Source organism: Brassica rapa, chromosome A09 (assembly GCF_000309985.2).
Source record: "Brassica rapa cultivar Chiifu-401-42 chromosome A09, CAAS_Brap_v3.01, whole genome shotgun sequence".
Lineage (NCBI taxonomy): Eukaryota > Viridiplantae > Streptophyta > Magnoliopsida > Brassicales > Brassicaceae > Brassica > Brassica rapa.
The window spans coordinates 27,549,426-27,564,868 of NC_024803.2; the positions used below are offsets into that span (position 1 = coordinate 27,549,426).

General features: G+C 38.2%; 1 protein-coding gene across 2 annotated transcripts; it reads right to left on the reverse strand.

Moving 5' to 3' along the window:
- Positions 1-27: 27 nt before the first annotated feature.
- On the reverse strand, positions 28-14,728 carry LOC103840427. Of its 2 annotated transcripts, XR_004451972.1 has the most exons (3): positions 8,982-14,728; positions 1,073-3,100; positions 28-563 (listed from the first exon to the last, which is right to left on the reverse strand). XR_004451972.1 is itself a non-coding variant. In XM_009116936.2 (2 exons), the coding sequence occupies exon 2, from the start codon at positions 3,098-3,100 to the stop codon at positions 2,273-2,275; it is 828 nt and encodes a 275-aa protein (XP_009115184.1). In that variant the 5' UTR covers positions 8,982-14,728; the 3' UTR covers positions 28-2,272. The 2 variants fall into 2 exon arrangements, 1 of the variants encoding a protein (XP_009115184.1); XM_009116936.2 differs by having other exon boundaries at positions 28-3,100.
- Positions 14,729-15,443: the final 715 nt, after the last annotated feature.

Here is a 15,443-nt window from a genome sequence, read left to right on the forward strand (position 1 = left end):
TTAACAATTACACAGATAAATGAACAATTAAAAATTCGTCATAGTATAAGTAGAATCCACAAACATGATTTACCATAAACAAGTTTAAAATGATATAAATCGAACCGTTAGACGTAAATTATTTTAAAACATGTATAGGGGTTAAATTATTATAAAACAATAAACCAGTGTTAAAAATTATTTTTAATATTAATATTTTTAGTTTGTCGGAAAACATTAAACTAAATTTATTTAATTTTACCAAGTAAAACCTAGATTCTACAGAAAAGTTCTTTTTACGTTTTGTAATTTTACGTTTTGAGGAGTTTTGCCCCCAAAACATAAATAAATTGTCTACCATCGGTAGAGATAGAATTAGGACCATCTGCTCTGATATAATTAAGAAAATTGAAACATTTAAAGCTTTGTCTTTCTTTCTTTTTTGGTAATATTTAAAGCTTTGTCTAATGCCTGTTCTTCTTTCTTCTTTAGTTTTCGCTGATCACATATGGATTGTCAATTTCTCCTTTATTCGGAGCCTTGAAAAAAAAAATGTTTTGAAAGCTATTTGGAACTTCTAAGTTCTAGGGTGTGATTGGTTTTTAGTGGAGTAATATGGTGAAAATAAAATGGTGAAAAGTGGTGGAAAAATAAACGTCAAATCAAGAGTAAAACATTTCTTCCACCAGTAGGAGTGTGACTGAATGGTCATTTTGGAGTAAATATTCTAGAGTAAAATTGTTTTACTCTATTTCCTGCTTAATATTTACCAATCAGGTTGAAAAGTATCTTAGCTGAATATAGCTGAAAGTGGTAGAAATTATTTCACTAGTTTTGAATGGAGTAAACATTTACTCTCGTTTTCTCTTTTTTCTGTTCATTCTTTTTCTTCCATGTTTTGTTCCTCTTAGTTACGCTGACAATTTACCAATCACACCCTAGAGAGAATAACATATTAATATACTTTCTCACTTTTTTTAGCGTTAATTGGAGAAAAGTATTTTCACCTGATTGGTAACTAAATAATGGGAAGTGACGTTAATATTTTTCCACCTAATAATTTTTACTCTAAAAATACCTTACAGTCAGACACCTAATAGTACATAAGAGGAAACGATATAACTACATACCAACCACAACTAGTGGAACTATTGAATACTTCCATATAGTAGGAGATGTAGATGTTTACATTTCTGAGTCACCTCCCATGACATTTTTAACTTTGAATATTTATCATAAAAGACTCGAACGTTGAAACTAACGATGCCTTTCTAGCATTATCTTGTGGTCCTTTAATTATAGAAATGTTTTTCAAGAATCTGATCCGAATCCAATTTCACCACTACTCATTGGCTCTTAGATTTTGGAGTCATTTTCCATGTCTTCAGCAATGTTTCAAACTTGTTTATCATTGCTAGTAATAAAATTATGCATATGCATAATAATTATAACAGACGCATTAATGTCGGGGATTAGAACCCCAAAAAGAAAAAAACTACTACTACTTTCTTTTTGACAACATTTTTTTGATTCCAAGAGCTTAATTTACGAATTCGTTACTGTTTGATTATCACAAATTTAATGGGCTTTTTAATGATCCAGTATAACCCGTTAAAAGCGAACAGTTCGTCAGTGACACCAATATTCATCTTTTTTTTTTTTTTTTTTTTTTTTTTTTTTTTTTTTTTTTGACACCAATATTCATCATTCCAAACTTTGTAACAAGTTCTAACAGGAACCAATACCCCTTAAAATTCATTAACAAATTTCATATATTCTACACTATCCATTTAAAAGGAGTCATCTAATTAGTTTGTATCATATAGAGAACTTTGATAATGTTTTTTTTTTGAAGAAAGAGAACTTTGATAATGTTCAAAATTGCATTCTAACCAAATAATCTGAACGATAGTCTCTATTTATATTCTTCGACCTGGATGCTTTTCAATTTAATATTTTCTACAATTTAAATTAATTCCTTTGGGCAGCCAGCATTCTCCAAATTTATCACTAATTTAACTTCAATGCAATAAACAAGATAAATTAATATAATTCTTCCTATAAATATAGACACGTGTAACATAGTTTAACCGATATTACAATGTTTCATAGAGAATAAGCTATTATAGTTACATGTAGTTTGTATCAGTAACTATTATGCTTTCATGTCTTATATTAGTTTATACACTGACGACTGCCAAAAACGTCATCCGATCACGAAGTATTAACCAAAAAAAAAAAAGAACTCCTAACAACAAAATAAAACAAGAGTTCTTACTAACTTTATATGCTATCATGTAGACGATACTCGTGACTGTAATCTCATCTGTTTATTGAACCTTTGTATGAATTCTTCGACTCTTCGGTTCAACTCCTCGTTCGACATCTTTGAGAACTCTTCAGATTCTTCTTCAACGTTCTCCCATTTCTCTGGAACAACCATCCATTTCGAGCTATCCGATTCGCTTCGACGATAGTTTTTACTTTTGGCTGTCTTCACCCGTCGTGCTTTGTCTGATTTAGTTCGTTCGTAAGATCTACGGTACACATGGTTCCTTGTGTGGCAAGCTTCAACTGTATGCTCACTAAACGGTTTGTATTTCTTGATAGCCACAACGTCTCTCGGCTTCTCCTCACTCACCTCGCGTATTATTTTCTCAGGAGGCGAAGAAACACTGACTATCTCTTTTACCATCGGTTCTTCTTCCTTATAGCCCACGACATCTTTAGGGCTCTTAATTTTTTCTCTGCCGCCAGAGTTTTCATCATGTCTAGCGTTTTCTCCGTATGTGAAGTTAGGAACTGGAGAATAGTTATGATCTGCACGGCTTCTCATCGCCGCCATGGTGTATTCACCGTAGAAGTCGGGCCTCTCCTTACAAGTGAAAACGCCGTAATCAGCGGCAATGATGAGGATGAGAGTGTTGGAGATGAAGAACAAAACCTTTGTGTCTTTGAAGATAGACGATGGAGATACTTCGAAAACGTAAAAGATCAAGACGTAAGTGAAGATCGATAGGATGATGGAGAGCAACGAAGAAGAAGAATAAGAATATCGTTTTTTGGGCTTGTAAGGTTCGAATTTAGGGTTCTGGATCATGTACGAGGGAACTTCTGTCATTTTCTTTTTTTTTTGAAAAAAGGGCTTTTTATATATTATATATGATATGTGCCTAAGAAGGCAATGTTTTGGACATAAATCCATTACAAACGAGGTCTTGCAAGCCATTAAATAGAAGGGGATAAAGCCCATTTTCAAAAGCAGGGTCATGGCCCAAGTAAAAAAAAAGAAGTGACGACGGCTTCCGAACTCTTTGACGATACGTGCAGAAGTGATGTCGCGAAGGTGATAATCACAGGGGTGATAATCACGAAGGCAGTTGATCTATCAGCCACCAATCCAAATCTGGAATAGAGTTGAGGCGAAAGCGGAGTTCTGATCTCGAAAGCTGGAGATTTTGTTTTTAATCAGAGAGGATGCAGCAGTGGAGATGGAAGATGATGATCGGTAGTGCTGACGATGGAGACGGTTGTTTCGCTCAGTCCAGATGAAATAGATCGAAGCCTGCCAAGCTAGGAGACTGAGGCATCTCTCTGGCTTGGAGCAGGAGCGACGCTCAAGGTAGTGAAGGGTCTGGGACCAAGAGTGATTTGCCACACAGTTTGCTTTTTGTGCTAAAGAGGCCCATACTGCAAAGGAGAAGGGGCACTCGAAGAAGAGATGATCTCTAGACTCGTTTGCCGCATTGCAGAGAAGGCAGAGGGGACTTGTGGAGAGACCCCAGCTGATGATACGATCTCGTGTTGGGCATCTATTTAGAGTGACCAACCACGCAAGGAAGCTATGTTTTGGAACGCCTCGAGAGAACCAGACAATCTTGGACCAGGGGACATGAGTTTGATGCGGCTTGATGAGGTTGTAGGTCAGACCCGTCTTGAATGTTTGGGAACCGTTTCCTGGTTGTCTCCACTCATACAAGTCATGCGACTGAGAGAGAGTAAGAGTAGTGAGAAAGGTATGGAGAGCCAGTTGAGAGTCAGAGCGAGGAGCTGGGATATGCCATCCTCCCTCGTAGTGAATGTCAGCCAAGGTAGCATTTTGACGTATTCCCAAGGCTGATGTGGTGGTTATATTGAGGAACTCCCTAATGTTTCCAAAAGGGCTCCAATTGTCCGACCAAAACCGTGCGGATGCTCCATCTTCTATCTTGATGTGGATCCAGCTGTAAGCATACTCTCTAACTCGAAGTAGTTTCCTGATTGCATAGGAGTGTGATTGCTTTTCCTTGATTGTCCAGAAATTACTCTTGCAATCTCTGAGTATGTGTTTTGTAAACCAGGCTACCCATATAGATCCTGATCGAAAGAACAGGAGCCAGACAAGCTTGAGAGTGCATGCTTTGTTCCAGAGGTGGAGATCACGGATTCCCAAACCACCTTCCTCCTTTGACAATGTAACCGTTTCCCACGATACTCGAGCAGAGTGGTGCCCCTCTGTCGTCCCTTTCCATAGGTAAGCTCCACAGATAGAGTTTATCAGTTTAATGCACTTCTTAGGGATAGTAAAAGTAGAGCACCAGAAGTTTGAAATCCCTGCAATGACTGTGTTGATCAATAATAGCCGCCCTGCAAATGAGAGAGACCTAGCGCTCCAGCTGTTAACTTTGTTCTTTACTTGTTGTATTAGTGGTTCACAGTTAGCTAGAGAGAGTTTTTTAGTGCATAGGGGAATCCCAAGATACCTGACAGGTAGAAGGCCATGCGTAATACCCGTCTCACTGATTATTCGATCTATTTCAGGTTGCTGGATTCCACAGGAGAAGAAACTTGTCTTTGAAATGCTGACCGCAAGACCTGAGACATCAGTAAAGTTCTGGATAATCTGAAGGACATTTTTCACCGACCGGAGTGAACCGTCACAGAATATGAGGAGGTCGTCTGCAAAGCATAAATGCGTTAGCTTAGAGTCCTTGCAGTGGTGGTGATAGCCGAAACTTCCTTCTGCTGCTCCCCGATCAAGCAAGATAGACAGACAATTCATAGCCATGACAAAGAGATAAGGGGAAAGGGGGTCTCCTTGTCTAAGTCCTCTCGTGCTCCGGAAATAGCCTTGGACAGTGCCATTGAAGCCCACCATGAAGCTCGGAGTAGTGACACAAGCATGCAGCCGCAGAAGGTAAGCAATTGGAATGTTAATTCCTTGCAGCATATTAAATATGAATCCCCAATCAATGGTGTCAAAAGCTTTGGCTATATCTACTTTGATTGTTACTCTTGCTGGACCCTTATCTCTATGGTATCCATGGACTATTTCAGACGCCAGGATGGTGTTTTCAACGAGCAGCCTTCCTTGGACAAACGCAGTTTGATTGGGAAGGATTAGTGAAGGTAGCAGGGGCTTCAGGCGCTTGACCAGCAGCTTTGAGATGAGCTTGTAGGTTGTATTACAGCAAGCAATTGGCCTATAGTCAGAGATCGCAGAAGCACCTATCCTTTTAGGCACTAGTGTTAGAATGGTGGAGTTTACAGCATAAGGTAGAAAACCTGTGAGGAGGAAGTTCTTTATGCTCGCAGTAATCTCACGTCCAACCACAGTCCACGCTGATTTGAAAAAGCCAGAGGTAAGTCCATCTGGTCCTGGGGCCTTGTTTGAATTGAGTTTGTACATTGTCGTTTTGATCTCTTCATCAGTGGGCATTGTAACCATTGTCAACGCATTTTCTTCAGGGCAGCGAAAGTCAGAGATCTCCTGAAACCAGATGGGAGAGACTGCAGTAGTGAGTTGAGTTGGAGGAGCCAGGAGTTGTCTGAAGTGAGCGATAGCCATAGCACCCATGTGGCTCGGATCAGTTATAACCTCTCCAGTGGGCAAGATGAACGAGCGAATCGAGTTGAAGGAGTTCCGTATTTGCATCAGTCGGTGAAAGAAGGTTGTGTTGAAATCTCCTTCTCTTAGCCAGTTGATGCGTGACCTCTGACGGAAGTAGCTTTCTTCTATGGATCTGAGGAAGTTCCATTTCTCCTCCAGCTCCTTTTCCTTTTGGAAGTTCTCCGAAGTTGGGTTAGATAACGCCTGCACCTGCACATCTTTTAACAACAAGTTAGTCTCTCTCACTCTTTCTTGGATATTTGAGAAATTCTCTCTATTTAGTTTTTTTAGCTCTCTTTTTATTTTTTTCAGTTTGACACACAAGTGAGAAAGATCCCAAGCCATGCCTCCGGACTGATCCCAAGCCTGCAGCACTGTCTGGAAGAAAAGAGGGTGTTTTGTGAGGTAGTTGAAAAATTTGAAAGGTCTGGTTCCGGGGGTAGGGAGGTCGACAGCCAGGTCAACAACAGAGGGGGAGTGATCAGAGATTTCAGGGGCTAGGAAAAAAGCTTGGCTGTGGGGAAAAGTGGCTATCCAAGATTGATTGATAAGGATTCTGTCTAGTTTTTTGGCTATGGGGTAGGAAGGGCATTTGTTGGACCAAGTGAATAGGGGGCCAGTGAAACGGAGGTCGAAGAGGCTGAGGTGGGATAGGGTGTCTCTGAATTGTGTCATATGAGGGTCAAAGCAGTTTACAGAGGGAAGGGAGTGCTCAGAATAGTGAGTGATCTGGTTGAAGTCACCTCCAACAATCCAAGAGGAAGAGTCGAGGGAGTAAGTCTGCTGTACGTTGATAAGGTCAGCCCATAAATCTGAGCGCTCCTCACTTGTATTTGCTGCATAACAAGCTGTTAGCACAAACTGTTGTAAGGGAGCTATGGTGACTTCACACGTGATTGATTGCCTCGATTGGTGTAGAATGTTGACAGTGAGATGAGGCTTCCAGATTAGAATGATTCTGCCATCATGATCTGAAGCATGATTTGAGAAATGATTCCACCCATTGCTAGTTTTGGATAGAACGTGATTGAGTTGCGGCGCTTTGATATGAGTTTCCAAAAGAGCACCGAAGTGGGCCTTACTAGAGGCTAACCACTGACAAAAAGGGAGGTGCTTATCCGGGTCATTTAGACCACGGACGTTCCAAAAAAATATCTTGTTACTCATAGAGAAAGGTTAAGGGTCTCTCCTTGGGGTAGGAGGGAGCCTTCAAAAGGAGTTTTTGGCGGAGTGGGAAGAGTTTGGTCAGGGATATGAACCGAATCAGGAGGGTCAGAAACAGGAGCAGGGGAAAGAATGGGTGGAGGGGGGTCAAGGAGACTAGAATCAAGGGTGGAGAAGGCATTTTTTAGAGTGATGGAGAGGTGGGATGGGGGAGAGGGGCGTTTTTTAGTGACTTTGTGTTTAAAGGGGGATGATCGCCTTGTTTGAATAGGGTTTGCTGCAAGAGCTACAACAAAGTGGCTGTCCTTTGAAGAAGAGGAAAAGGTGATGGGAGGGAGGAGGTCACGGGGAGGGGAGAAGGGGGCTTGGGAGGAGGGGATAATGGCTAGGGAGGAGAACGGGTTAGCACCAGAGGAGATGGGCCTGATCTCAATCAATCTTGACTCTGAGGCAGAAGAATGAGGGGTTGACATTATCTCCTGCAGGTCTGCTTCGAAATCATCTGTCTCAGTTTCTGGATACGGTGCATCAGTCATTTGTGTGTCTGGTTTTTGCTGCGCAGGCATGTTTGTCTCTGGAGTTACTTCGTCAGAGCTAGGAGGTTGAAGGTCAGTTTTTTTCTCAACCCAAACATGAGTAGCAGTTAGGCAGTCCTTTGATATGTGCCCTATTTGTTTGCAGAAGGAGCATACAGGAGGGGTCCAAGGGTACTCAACATGGACAGGAATGATCTCTCCAGAGGTTCTTCTGAGCTCGATCAAAGTTGGAAGGGGCTTTGTCATGTCTGCCTCAACCTTTACATGCGCAATATTGACGTCTGAGATGTTCTTTGTAAACTCATCTGTTTCTTTTGGCTCACCAATCAGACCAGCAGCAAAACTGAGGCCTTCTAAAGTTCTCAGATCAAGCGGGAGACCATTGAGATGCGCCCAAAGAGGAATAGATCCTATATCAACAGCGGAGACTGATCCTCTAGATGACCAAGGAGTGACCTGAAACATGGCAGTTCCAACATACCATATCCTTTTTTCAAGAACTTTTTTCCTGATATATTCATTTGGGATTCTAACCATGATTGTTCTCTTTTCTTTGTTTGTGCGAATGTCAAGCTTCTGACCTTTTCCCCACATAAAGTTCAGGACGCTTTGGATTGCTTGATACGAGGGCATCTTTGCAAGGAAGGAGCCAAGGACGAAATCCTTGTGAAGCTCAGCTCCCCGTTGGAAGACTTCATCAGGTATAGTAACTTGTGGAACACCATTTTCAGAGTAGGATAAGGGTGCTACTCTTCGCAAGGTTTTATCTGCTATTGGCTTAGCTTTCTCAGCATAGGAAATGGGAGGGGAGGCAGGTTTAGGAGATGGAGTAGCAGGCTGAGAGGATGATGATTGGTTTGGTTTTGAGGTGGAAGGGTTTGGGTTTAGTTGAGGGAGTTTAATGGTGGGGTTATGGCCAGGGGAATGGTTTGATTTACTGGGAGTATAGTTGGAAGGGTAATTGGATGAGTTCTTTGGAGGTAGTACAGTGAAACCCGTAAAACTGTTGTGAACAGTAACATCAAGGGTAGATTTAAAATCTGCAGATCTAGTATGGAAAAGAGACTCTTTCACTTTTTCTGGTGCAGGACCAGAGGAGGAACAGAGTAGTAAAGAAGATTTGCCATTACCAGATCCAAAAGAAGCAGTCCCTTTTAGAAGAGAAATTTGCTTTTTTGAAAGAGGAGGAGAGGCAACAGTAGTTTGCAGGGTTGGGAATTGGAAGTCAAAAGAAGGAGAGGAAGGGGAGAGGGGGTCGGGAGGGTCGGGGGGGTCCGGTGGAGGGGCAGAGCTACCAGCAGTAGCAGGAGGAAGCAGGACGGAGGCGGGCACAGGGGGGAACCAGGGGTTCACTTTCTCACTCATCACTTTCTCACTACAGAATCTTTTAAATTATTGCATATAGAAAATTATTGTTTTTCAACTTCTGTCATTTTCAGCTGTCAGAAAGAGGAACTGAGAGATTAATAAGAGTTGTGTAAATCTGTTGAGGTGTTGTAGCCCTTATATAGAGTGTATGATCTGAATTGGAAATGTCTACAATGCCCTTGGAATATACATTATATTATTAACGTTTTTTTGTAAACTAATTATATTATTAATGCTACTTGACACGATTCAAGATTTGACATGTCATGGTGATTTACGTATGAGCTACGTGGAAACTCAAGGGAACTCGCATTTGAAACATCATGGTAGGTGCCCGGCAATTCATATTTAGTAATTAATATTGACTGCGATATCTTGTCTACCTGAGAAGTTACGTTGTATGGTGCAATATCTGTCGATCTACAGAAACTCATGCTAGCCTAAGATAGATACAAACTAAATTAATTCGGGAAACATATCTGGTCAAGGCACCAATCCTGGATTCACGAGTATATTGGTACAGCAGAATATCGTCACATCATCATTAGACAACAACGCAATCAGATATATCGGGACGTCGCTTTTCTCCACTTATGCCTTAAAAAAAAGATATCTATTAACTTTTCCAGTATTGGACTAGCATCTAGCTCCTTTTGAACGTTAGATTAACAGTCACTTTCTTTTAATTAACTCTTTATCAGACTACTCTAATGAACTTTGTATGTACACACAGTATCAGTATTATAAACTTTTTCAAGAGTTTAAAACAAAAACCACAAGTTTAGGATTCAGTACGCAATCTGTAACACTTGCCACGTAATGTTGCAACTGCATCAGCAAGTTGGTAATTGAATTTTAGCAGTCGTGTAAATTCCAGTCCAATATTTCCTTATCATCACCTTAGTCATTATTAAAGTTATTACTATAATCAAATATCTCAATTATGGTATAATTTTATGATTGACGTGCTAAGAGTGAAATGCATCGTTCATTTAAATATATAAAAGGTGAAACTAATTTGTCGTCTGTTGATAGATGTTACGCAGCCATCCGAGACTTTTAATCAGAGTATCGTTTGCTGCCTAACACGAGATCATATATTTGTATCGCCCCACCCGCTCACGGTCCCACCCGCTCACGGCTAATAGATCTCTATATGACAGGTCCGTAGATTTCATCATGTGCGACAAGCGGTTCGTTAATTTTTAGGGGTTCATTAGTCTTATTTACTTACCCTACGATCATCACATGATTTTTTCCGTGCTTTGATCTCATTCGCCCAATATCGTGAATCACTTCTCTATAGGTCACCTATTATTCCACTATTTCAAGCCAAGCACGCTTAACTCTAGATTTTTAAATGGATGGTTGGCCGAAAAGGTAAGCGCATTTTGGTGACATAGGTAGTCAAATCAATTTTCTGAACCTTTCTAACATTCCATTGCGCCACAGGATCGTTACCTATGTTAGTGTGAACCCTCACTGACTCCACACTAGTCTGAGTTTGGCTCTGATACTACTTGTAACGTTCCGCTCCACGGGTAATGGACCTTTCACGTCCACTCACTCGACCGTGGGCTCTATCCTGTGCAATAGATATGGTGGGTTAATTTTTTGGAGGTTCATTAGTCTTGTTTACTAATCATGTAATCACCACATGACTTTTTCCCGTGTTTTCGCCTCACTAGCACAATATCCCGAATTATTTTCCGATAAGTCATCCATCATTCTACTACTCCAGCCTAATTATGTTCAACTCTAAGGTTTTAAATGGATAATTGACCAAAAAGATAAGCATGTTTTAGTGACATAAGTAACAAAAACAATTGTGTTAAGCTTTCTAACATATACCACAAATCATGATGTTAGAATATTGTTCATAAAAGAATTTATAACACATGGATCTACTATATCCTTAAGCTAACACACGTATCTTAGATGTTGAGATAATTTTATGATGCCTAATGACATACGAAATGATATAATTTTCAGAAGAATATATAATCTACGGAACAAATCTATATGAGGGAACATTGTTTTCTTTTAATCTCCTATATATTAAATGAAAATCATTACAATATTTTAGTTATGATATATGTCATTATTATAATGCTTTTTAAAATCTTTAGAAAAATATGTTGGTCCACTAAACATGTATTATATAATTCTTATTAAATTAACCATTAAATTTAGCGATCTATAATTAATATTTTCATTTTTTCTTAAATAAAAGTTACGAAATTTCACTTTTGGTAATTTTACATATATATTTTAATCTAAAAGGCCACCAAATATATATTATATAATTCTTCTTAAATTAACCATTAATATTTTAATCATAAAATTTTAAAGAAAGACTAAGACTTATCAAAGTATTAAAACTCCCAGACTAAATTTTTTGTTATTAATGGTTTAAATTTTTTCTTTTTTTTAAATGATCATTAAACTATATGATTAGGAAGTTTCATTTAGTAGATAGTAATATTAAAAATAAATTATATGTACATGTTAGAACATTTTTATCTATTCAATTATGAAAAAAGTATTGAGTAATTTATTTTATCTTATCTTAAAAAATAGTTACAAAATTGAATGATAAATACTTGATTAATATTTTTTTTACAAAAATAAATTTCTTATATAATTAATATTTTTGTAAGTTATATTATCTATATGTTTATTCTCTATTGTAATATGTATTATTATTTTTATTGAAACTTTTTTATAATTCGCTTCGGGCAACATAAACGCTCTCACGGCTCTGTCTTTGTCGATAAAGATGATTCTCGAATGAGGTCGATGAAACAGCAGAACAAGCTGCATTTATTGTTTGTTCTCTTGGTTGTGTTATGTTCCACTTTCCCACAGCATGTGACTCGTTGTTATCCATCCTTCATTCACCATTTCATTTTCATCTGTCATATTGAAAACTTCATTATTCTTCATCTTATCTATATTACATTATTACACAAATCACAGATGTAATAAATATTGAAAGAGTAGTCGGGATAGTTCGAGTTAAAAATGAAAACAAAATTGTCGGTACAGTTTTTTTATTTATTTCAACAACTGATGGAAAAGATTTTTCTCAAAGAAAGAAACAACTGATGGAAAAAAGATATAGAACTAGGTGTTGATTACGTGTCTTGGTTTTAAAAGTTGTATATGTAATACTGGAGGCGAAAATTGGTAAGAAAAATACTTCGTTAGGATGTTGCGGTTTGAATGTTTTAAAGAGGGTGGGGGGAAGGGGGGGAGGGTTGACAAATTGGCACCATATGTGGTTTCAGCACAATAATTTTCTCAACCTAGTTTTTCTATCGTTACCAACATGCATAATACCAAACTGGAATTATATGGTGACTTACTGTTATTGTTTTGTAAATTGGGAAATTTATTGGTACATTTTGGAACCATATGGTAATTAACTCATATATATAAAACTCAAATTTGGTACATATTTTATTGTTAGTAGTGTAACCATATGAATTGAATAGACATTAGTGTTGCACCGTTGATCGTTTGGTTCTTGCATACAACTACGCGCGCCAAGGGATGTTCAGATTCGAGAAAAATTATCCTATGAAACGCAGCAGATCATGGTGTTTAGAGAGGAGGAGACTAAAGTGGGCGGATTCATGTGTTATACTGATGAAACTAGAGATATGTGCATTTTCGTTTCAAAGGGCGAAGGCAAATTCTTTCCCTGGACTCAAACAAAACTACATATATTTTATAGGCTTTGGCATAGGTGTTTACGACCGGACCGCCAAAACGGCCTCTAGTTTTCAGGCGCCCAAAGGTGTACATTGAACAATTTTTGGGCTCCTTACTGGTTTCGTCCATCTTCTACGACTGGTTTGTTCTGTTCTTAGTCTGTATCGACTTGCTAAGAGCTAAGTCCTGGTCATCTATGTTCCCCCATTTGGAAGAAATATTTATTTATGTGATCAATGGATATAGTTCTTCTATAAATAAATATATATATATATATATATATATATACTTCAAATACATACACAGTTTACCTAATTCCTTTTTACACACTACTGCTGAAACATTTATTAGTTTGTCACCAAACAATCTCTCTAACCTATAAATTTTACTAAGTGAAAGAAAAACAAAATCACCACCTAGCTAACAAACAATGCTTAACCATCCCAACAACAGCAAGACATGTCTATTTTTTTTTCTCTAGCCGTAATGAAACCGGTTTTACATTTTAAATAAAAAATAAAATCAGAGCCAATCCTAAACTCATCCAGGCCCGACCTGTATAATTGAACTTTCAAAATAAAGTCTTGACAGATCGGATAAGCATTCTGATGTGTGTACATAAGGAGGTAAGGTGTAACCTAGTACTGATCGTTACCAGCGACTTATTTGAGTTGAGAGACATGGTGTATCCTGGGAGACGTAACCTGCAAGCCACGTTCCCAGACTCTCTCTAGAATTTCATAGAACCTTGTAGCTATAACTACTGGTATAAACGTCGACTCACAGATTGTTACCTATAAGGCTGCAATTTCAAATACACCATATAGAGCCCATTTCAAACTCCAAATCCTGACAATGCTTATCATCAAGCAAAGATGCCTTGAGCTCTTTTCCTTCAAGAGGATGAAACACAGTTATGACTTGTGATGATTGGAACTTATCATATGAAGTTGCCAACATTTCGAAGCTAAGCAGAAACTAGGTCTTGCCTACTTTCCCCAACTAAATGCATGATTGAGTTAGTCCCGAAATGACACTGTCAATGATTGAGAGAAAAAATATATTTCCAAGAGAGATTGGGAGTATGGAAGCTGAAAGAAGAATCGATTCTGTTCTTTACTGTGGATGAAACAGAGCCGAGACGACTTTCTTCTGGGAAGAAAAAGATAATCAGGTTTATCTATAAGAAGAGAAACCAGTCAGATTAGTGATCTCTAAACCTCAAACGTAGAGTTTGAGGGTAACCGAGCTGAAATCATGGGATGTGGAATATTATGGCGAAACAAAGTTGAAACGGAGAAACATGAACTTACTTTATCTTGTGGACATCACCTCCATCAAGTGAACCATCCGCATGTACTTGTCCCACAGGCAGAGCCTCCGGACATCCTCTCGGAGGGCAGCCTCACTTCGAGGAGGCTTTGGTCCTGCTCTAAGAAGCCCCTTACGGCTCTCTTGATATTTCACTTGTTCTTTCTTCAACCTTCAGGTTCACGTACCGGTTGGCTCATCATTGAGTGAGTTCTTCCGTTGAACAGTTATCTATCACGAACAGGAATCCAACATGAAATAGTTTGTGCAGAACTTCCGACTTTGCATTCATCGGCACTTTTCATTCTTGCTAGTAGCTGAAGCCATTATGTCTATTTAATTCAGTTTGTTAACAACACATATGTATATGCTAGACACATTAAAGATTACATGTTCCTTTGGTAGTCCATGTCTTGCCAAAACTAAACAAACGTAGAAACCAAGAAACGTCATAGTTGAATAACATGCTGGAGCATCTTTGTAGTTAGAGATTTTGTGGGATGAAGTAGCATTTTTACGCTTATGGGGATTAGAGGTAATCATCTGGATTACATATAACGACATGCTCTAAACAAAATGTTCCTAACAATATTCTCCAAGATTGATTCTAGAGGCATATTTGATATGAAACTTGCAGTTGAAGGAACCTAACTCATAGTGATTAAAAGTTAATAGTGTGTATATGCTTTTTATCTTGCACTGGAGAAATTAGGACTTTGATCGATCTCTGGTTTCGTGTAAATGTACATGTGAAAGTTCACAAATTTGATCTCTCTCTCTCTCTCTCTCTCTCTCTCTCTCTCTCTCTCTCTCTCTCTCTCTCTCTCTCTCTCTCTCTCTCTCTCTCTCTCTCTCTCTCTCTCTCTCTCTCTCTCTCTCTCTCTCTCTCTCTCATCTTATGTTGATTGTATTTAGTCTCTACCACCATAAATTTCGAAGAGAGAGAGAAAGAGAGAGAGAGAGAGAGTAGCAGGCGTGTCTACCAAGCTTTTTCTCTGCTCTTTTCTTTCCGTTTTGGTGCAACTTTTGTTTTTGGAATCTTGCCAGTTTCACCAAGGTACTCTTTGCTAAAAGGAAGTAACAATGTATTTTCAATCACTATTTGCTTAGTTTCAAAATGAGTCATGTTTTAGAAAAAACATTAATGTGAAAATATATCTTATATTTTCAATGCATTTTATTAAGTAAAAATGGTAAACTTCAAAATTTTAAATATGTCTATTATATTTTGATTGATTAAGATTGTAGAAAATAATTAATCAGAAAATTTATAATCAAATTTTAAAATATTTAATATGTTTAAAAACTCCAAAACATACCTTGATTTTGAAATGGAGGGGGTATTTAATATGTTTTACAATCCTCTATAGTTTGTTCATATTAACTAATACTAGGTAACTAGGATAAGACCTGCGCCTTGCGCATGGTGAATTTATATGAAAATTATTTAAGAGAAATATCGTATGGAAAAATAAAATTTATATTCTTGATCGAATAAA